General features: G+C 62.7%; 1 protein-coding gene across 3 annotated transcripts in view; it reads left to right on the top strand.

The window, feature by feature from the left end:
- Nucleotides 1-3,395: 3,395 nt before the first annotated feature.
- Nucleotides 3,396-7,042, top strand: part of LOC107210950 (glucagon receptor-like) — a 6,868-nt gene continuing 3,221 nt past the window's right edge. Inside the window, exons 1-9 of one of the 3 annotated variants that reach the window (XM_033518013.1) lie at nt 3,396-3,516; nt 4,162-4,290; nt 4,715-4,811; nt 5,100-5,207; nt 5,451-5,572; nt 5,670-5,776; nt 5,844-6,004; nt 6,516-6,671; nt 6,859-6,919. In XM_033518013.1, coding sequence (XP_033373904.1) covers nt 4,213-4,290; nt 4,715-4,811; nt 5,100-5,207; nt 5,451-5,572; nt 5,670-5,776; nt 5,844-6,004; nt 6,516-6,671; nt 6,859-6,919 — 890 coding nt within the window. In that variant the 5' untranslated portion in view covers nt 3,396-3,516; nt 4,162-4,212. Of the gene's footprint in view, nt 3,517-4,161; nt 4,291-4,714; nt 4,812-5,099; nt 5,208-5,450; nt 5,573-5,669; nt 5,777-5,843; nt 6,672-6,837; nt 6,920-7,042 lie in introns of all 3 variants that reach the window. The other 2 variants (XM_015642357.3, XM_015642356.3) reach the window with 2 other exon arrangements.

Below are 7,042 nucleotides of genomic sequence, written 5' to 3'. Positions count from 1 at the left end.
CTCCTGGAGCCCCTTTAGGCCCTGGAAGGGGCTCTGAGGTGTCCCTGGGGCCTTCTCCTCTCCAGGTGAGCACCCCCAGCTCTCCCAGCCTGGCTCCAGAGGGGCTCCAGCCCTTGGGGCATCTCTGTGCCCTCCTCTGGATCCTCTCCAGCAGCTCCAGCCAGGTTTTCCTTGTCCAGAGTTGGTTATAGCAGAAGTGGCAACCAGAATCTACCAAGCAGGGAGGAAATAAACGCTGCATCCTTTTATCTGCTCCTTGAATTCCTGAATCCAAACTTGGAATATGGAGGCTGCCCTGCCTGCCAGGGCTTAAACATGGCTGGGGAAGCCGTGCCCTTGGGCAGAGGATGAGCACAAAGAGCCCAACCCCGGGGCAGGATGTGAACAGAGATGAATTTCAGAGAAGTTCTTGATCTTATCATTTAAACCTTCTGGCTTGAATTAGTCAAGAATTCACATGGAAACAGAGGAGACCTGGTCAGCTTTGAATCCAGGCTTGCATCGCAAGTGCCTGGAGGCTCGCTGGAGGGACGGCAGCTGCTGAGGGCTCTGAGTGAGTGCCAAATCCAATAGAGCCTTTCTGAGCTGGGAACACTCATTTATCACGGGCATGTGCTGGAACACCGGCTAGAGTGACCTTTGCTGTGTGATGGAGTGAGGTCCCTGGCTGTCACCACCTCAGGGGACGGAAACAGGATGGAAATGGGATGGAAATGGGATGGGAATGGGATGGGAATGGATGTTCCCGTTCTGTAAATGCTGACAAAACCCCAAGGGTTACCCCAGGGCAGCACTGGAGATGGTTCAGTCACACAGAGCCTCACGCTGCTTCCTGGGCACTCACATGCTGATGGATTTCTCTACCTGGTAACGCTCCACAGCCTTTTCTGGGAAGTTTCCTGCATTATTGGGAGTCAGGATGGGTTGATGAGCTTTTCTGTTCTGCAAACTGCTTCTGGATGGGGAGGAAAGCACCTTGATGAGCAGATCCTGCAATAATACACACGGATGAATTCCCCCATCAATAATGGATAGATAAAGTGAAAGGTGCCTTCAGGAGGTGTTGCTGCTGGTAACAGCACTGGGGGAAGGGATTTAGCCCTGCAGGGTTCTCTGGCTGGCTGTTCATCCCTTAGTGACCTCATGGAACCTCAGGGTTCCCTGGGAACATGGGACAGCACCAGAGGAAACAGCCTCCAGCTGCAGCAGAGGAAGTTTAGGTTGGATATTGGGAATGTTTCCTCATTAAAAGAGTGATGAGGCACTGGAACAGGCTGCTGAGAGTGCTGGTGGAGTCCCCATCCATGGAAGTGTTCCAAAAGCTTGTAGACGTGGTGTTTTAGGGACTTGGGTTAATCATGGACCTGGCAGTACTGCCACATTGGATTTGGTGATCACAGAAGGCTTTTCCAACATAAACAATTCCATGATTTTCCCATGCAGGACCCTGAAGCTGCTCTCCTCTCCCTGAGCACCCCTGCAGCTCTCAGGCTGCCCAAGAAGCACCAACAGCTTCATAGCCTGAGACCATTCTGGGACAATTTCCCAGCTCTGATGGTGAACATCACCTTTAATAAATAAATTAATTTACCAGCCATGTGCCCTCAGTCACAGCTGTGTCCCAAGCCCAGCCTGGCAGGACAGCAGCTGTTGGGAGTGGGGTGCTGTCCCAGCCCCTCTTCCCCTGGCTCCAGCTGCCTCTGAGCACCCCATGGATCGGGATCCAGCCGCGGCCGAGCCTCCAGCGCTGCAGTCGCTATGGAGACCCGCCTGAAATGCATCAATATGGAGAGGAACAGCTCGTTCCTCATGTCCCCTTTCAAGGGACATGGGAGAAAATCCCATCCAGATGGACCACACTGGGACAAAAACGTCTGGAGTTGTGTGATTCCTCTCTAGGGAATGGCATCTGTGTGCTGTAGCCCTGGGCTCTCCCCCAAATCCTTGTGGGATGAGCCCACCCCAGGATGCTCCTGCTGCCATTAGATGGATTCACACAGGGAGATCTGTGGGGTGCAGATGTGCAGGGTTTGTCTGGGAAGGGGGACATGGCTGGAATCATCTTCCATGAGTGCTCCAGTGCTCTGTTATCATGGAATCATGGAATGGTTTGGATTGAAGGGACCTTAAAGCTCATCCAGTCCTACCCTTGCATGAGCAGGGACACCTTCCACTGTCCCAGGCTGCTCCAAGCCCCATCCAGCCTGGCCTTGGACATTTCCAGGGATCCAGGGACAGCCACAGCTTCTCTGGGCACCCTGTGCCAGGGCCTGCCCACCCTGCCAGGGAACAATCCCTGCCCAATATCCCATCCATCCCTGCCCTCTGGCAGTGGAAGCCATTCCCTGTGTCCTGTCCCTCCATCCCTTGTCCCAAGTTCATCATCTGTTAATGAGCAAATGCCCTGTTGTTTGCTCATCCTGAGGGAGGCACCTGAGGGTTCATTTTCCCCCTAAACAGCAAATCCTTTCCCTGGGCTGCTCCTCCACGGAGTTATTTGTCACTTGGAATAACCTGACATGGCTCACATCACTGGAGCCACAGCTGTGACTCCTGTGTCTGCTCCCACTGCAGCAGCTTCGAGGCAAACACCTTATTTCTGCCAAATAAATGCATTTTCTGGTGCATTCAGGCAGGTTTGGGGGATGAGCCCCACGCTGCTGCAGCAGGAGGGATGTGGGAGCCTGGAGGGGCTGCACTGCTGTGATTTGGGGGGCCCCAGAGGAACCTCCCCTGCTCCACTGATGGTAAAATCACCTTCCCCAGCACAGACCCCTCCCTCCCTCCCCACTGCCAGGGTGTGGTGGGCAGGCAGCGTGACCAGGGCCACCAGGCTTGTCCCTGCCCTTGGGGTTCCCCTGGCTGGACGATGTCACCCGTGGATGTCACGGGCTGTCCCCAGGCCCTCCTGGTCCCCGGGGGAGGGCGGCGGCCCCCGCAGCCCACCCTGCCTGCACAGGGGCTGTCACCATGCCAGCAGCAGCCCAGGGGACAGCAGAGGGACACTTTCCCTGGGGCTGTGTGATGGGAGGGACAGGGGCTCTGGGGAGACTGAAGGAGTCTGGATCCTTGATCCAGCCCCTGTGACCCACAGCTCCAGGGCTGGACCCCCATCCCTGGCCCCCTGTGATGCAGCTGGGGACCCTCAGTGGGGCTGGACCTGGACCCCCATCCCTGAGTGTGATTCCCCCGGCGGGGCTGGACGTGGATCCCATCCCCGTGGGATTCCCGGGGGGCTCCGTGTTGGGGCTCCGCGGGGGCAGCGGCGCCGGGACCCCCGAGTCCCACCGGGCGTCCGCAGCCCCGGGGGGCGGTGCCGCCCCCGAACTCCCCCCTGAGCCCCCCCAAAACCCCCTCCCGTCGGGGCACGGCGCTGGCAGGAGGCGGCTCCGCCGCAGACGCCGCTCGGTCACCGCCGCGTTCACCTCGCGGAGCGGGGGCTGCCCGTGACACCGGGAACACCGGGACTACCGGGAACAGCGGGAACACCGGGACATCGGGATTGCCCGGAGCCGGGTGAGCGGGCGGAGAAAGCGGCGGATCCCCGAGACCCCCGCAGCGACCGAGCGGGACCAGCTGGGGACCCTCGTGGGGGACAAACCGGGAGGTCCGGGAGGAGGAGGGGGCCGGGCTGGGGTGGTCCAGCCTGGAGCGATGGGGAGCCCCGGGAGGACCGGGGAGCCCCGGGGGTGACCGAGCTGTTCCTGCCCCCGAGCCCCCGGCTGGGGTCTCTGCCAGCAGGATCGGGGCCCCAGCGGGACGTGATGGGCACAGCCGGTGTGGGGGTCCCAGCCCGGCCGGGTGTGGGGACCCAGCGGACCCCAGAGTGGTGTCGCTGCTTCCTGTCCCTGCAGCCCCTTCCCGGGTCACCCAGGGGTGCCAGCCCTGCTGGGGCTGTCACGATGGCGTTTGCTCCCCTCGGGGCTGGCAGCGGTGGGTGGGAGCTGAGCAGGCTCATCCAGGACAAGTGTGATCCATTTACTCCCTGCCTGCTCTGCCGGCTGCTCCCCGAGGTTTCGGCTCCATCAGGGAAGTGACCCGGCTGTGGCAGCCCATGACATGCCCAGGATCTCCTGTGCTGCCTTGGGAAGCGCTTCTCTGCCTGCAGCGGCTGGGGGTGGCTGCCAGAGCCAGCACCTCCATTCCTCCACCTCTCACCAGGATCGGGGTCCCCGGCCCAGCCTGAGGCGCACCCCGGCACTGGGAGCAGCCATGAGGGGCGTGCTTGGAGCTGGATCCCTGCGGAGCCTTGTCCAGCTTGCCTGGATGTGCCTGTTCTCCTCCGTGCCGGTGAGGGCCGGGCTGGGGCCGGGGGTGGCGGGGTTGGCACTGCCGGGCTCTGGCCCCTGCGAGGCGGCTCCATCCCGGCTCCATCCCAGGCTCCATCCCGGCTCCATCCCAGCTCCATCCCAGCTCCATCCCAGCTCCATCCCTGCTCCATCCCTGCTCCATCCCAGGCTCCATCCCGGCTCCATCCCGGCTCCATCCCAGCTCCATCCCGGCTCCATCCCAGGCTCCATCCCAGGCTCCATCCCAGCTCCATCCCAGCTCCATCCCGGCTCCATCCCGGCTCCATCCCGGCTCCTGCCCAGCTCCATCCCAGCTCCATCCCGGCTCCTCCCGGGCTCCTGCCCAGACCCAGGCTGTGGCAGCGGCTCTTGGGGGCAGTCGAGGCTCTGGGGCTGGAGTTTGTGACCCAGCTCTGGGCTTGCAGCACGGTGGGGCCAAGGTGCTGGAGAAGACCTTCGAGGAGTGGCTGCGGTACCGTGACGAGTGCCTGAGGAGGATGGCGAGCGAGCCCTACCCAGCAGGTACCCGGCTGTGCTCGGGGGCACAGAGCCAGGGCTGGGGTTTGTCCCTGCTCCAGCGTCCTTGCTCCAGTCTCCCACGGGGAGTGAGCCCTGGGACTGACAAGAACCTCCACATCTCGGATGGGACACCCAGGGCTGGGATGTCCTGGGGGGCTGAGGCTGCTGTGGGGCACCTGGGTCCATTTCAGGGTGGCATCAGCCCCATCAGAGGTGCTGGGACAGCAGGGCTCGGTGTGTCTGTGCCACCAGCGTCTGAGCGCTGGCTTTGCCTGTCGCTGCCCCTGGAAGGGCTGTTCTGTAACAGGACATTTGACATGTACGCCTGCTGGCCCGACGGGAGCCCCGGCACCGCCGTCAACGTCTCCTGCCCCTTCTACCTGCCCTGGTTTGAGAAAGGTGAGGATCCCTCCTGCCATCCCGGGGCTGGAAGCCAGGGCTGAGCCGTTCTGGGGCTGCAGAGGCTCTCAGGGTCCCCCTGCCTTTGCCTGACGGGGGCAGAGGGCCCCATGAATGGATGTGGGGTAAGGGGGTGCCTGGGGCTCAGAGCAGAGCCAGCTCACTGAGCAGGTTCAGATCCCTCACCCCAGGAGAGGGGTTTGGGGGAGCCTGGGGGACTGTGCCGGTGCTTCGTGTCCGCAGTGAAACACGGGCTGGTGAGCCGCAGGTGTGGCACCGACGGCCAGTGGGTGACGGTGAACGGCAGCCAGCCCTGGAGGGACTACTCGCAGTGCGAGGATGAGCCGGAGGTCACTGCCGAGGAGGTGGGACCCTGGCTGGGACCCCAGGGATGGCCGGGGCAGCCTGGCCGGGGGTGGATGGGCACCCACCGGGGCTCCCTGGCGCTGTGCTCACCTGCAGGAAGGCGCCCGCCGGCTCATGGTGAGCTTCAAGGTGCTCTACACCGTGGGCTACTCGCTGTCACTGCTCACCCTCATCTCCGCCCTGCTCATCCTCACTGTGTGCAGGTAGGACCCGGCCCCTCCCCTGCTCCCTCCCCGCTGTGCCGGCCCTGCCTGACCCCGGCTCCTGCAGGAACCTGCGCTGCACCAGGAATTACATCCACGCCAACCTGTTCGCCTCCTTCGGGCTGCGGGCCACCTCGGTGATGGTGAAGGACGCGCTGCTGGAGCGGCGCTGGGGCGTGGAGCTGCTGCAGGTGGCTGACTGGGAGGCTCTGCTGAGCCACGAGGCAAGTGCTGGGCTGGTGGCAGCGTGGGGACCCTCGCCCAGGAGGGGCCGTGGGGGGGTCGGTGCCCACGCAGCCCCAGACACTCGCTGGGTGAGTTCTTGGGGGTCGGTGGTGCCCGTGCTCCTGATGGGTGAGGTCTTGGGGTACCTGTGCACGGTCCTGGGGTGCCCATCCACACACCCTGGCCACGCTTTTGGGGTGCCTGCTGCCCAGGAACCAGTGGGTGAACCCCTGGGATACCTGTGCCCCTGCTGGGTGAGCTCAGGGCCTGTGTGGCACCTGAGGGATGAGCTCTCAGTGCCACCCATGCCCCTGCTGGGTGAGCTCTGGGGGTGCCTGTGCAGCTTCTGGGGGAGCTCTCAGGGCACCCGTGGCCCCAGGAGGGAGCTCTCAGGGTTCTTGGGGTGCCTGTATAACACCATACCCCCGTGGATGAGCTCCTGCTCCCTGTGGGAGAGCCGTGGGGTGCCCCATGGGCACAGCCAGCCCCACGGTGGCTCTCCCGTGGCAGGCAGCGCTGGGGTGCCGTGCAGCGCAGGTGCTGATGCAGTACTGCATCCTGGCCAACCACTACTGGTTCCTGGTGGAAGCTGTCTACCTCTACAAGCTGCTCATCGGGGCCGTGTTCTCCGAGAAGAATTACTACAGGCTCTACCTCTACCTGGGCTGGGGTAGGGGCCACCCGGGAGCGCGGCAGGGACGGGGACACTGCCTGGTGTCGGTGACACCGCGGTCCCAACGGTCCCAGGAGGGTGTGGGGTGGGGGCTCTGCCACCCCAGGTGTCTCCCCCAGCGTGGGGATGCTTTCTCAGCTCAGGAGGGTGCTTGGTTTTACAGGGTTTGCTGTGTGACTTGCAGGGACCCCCGTGGTGTTTGTGGTGCCCTGGATGGCTGCCAAGTACCTGAAGGAGAACGCGGAGTGAGTGGGGATGGAGGGGTGGAGGGATGGATGGATGATGGATGGATGATGGATGGATGATGGATGGATGATGGATGATGGATGGATGGATGGATGGATGGATGGATGGATGGATGATGGATG

This window comes from Parus major, chromosome 14 (assembly GCF_001522545.3).
Source record: "Parus major isolate Abel chromosome 14, Parus_major1.1, whole genome shotgun sequence".
Classification (NCBI taxonomy): Eukaryota; Metazoa; Chordata; class Aves; order Passeriformes; family Paridae; genus Parus; species Parus major.
The sequence above is the reverse complement of the archived record's forward strand: the minus strand, read 5'-3'. Positions and strand labels throughout refer to the sequence as shown.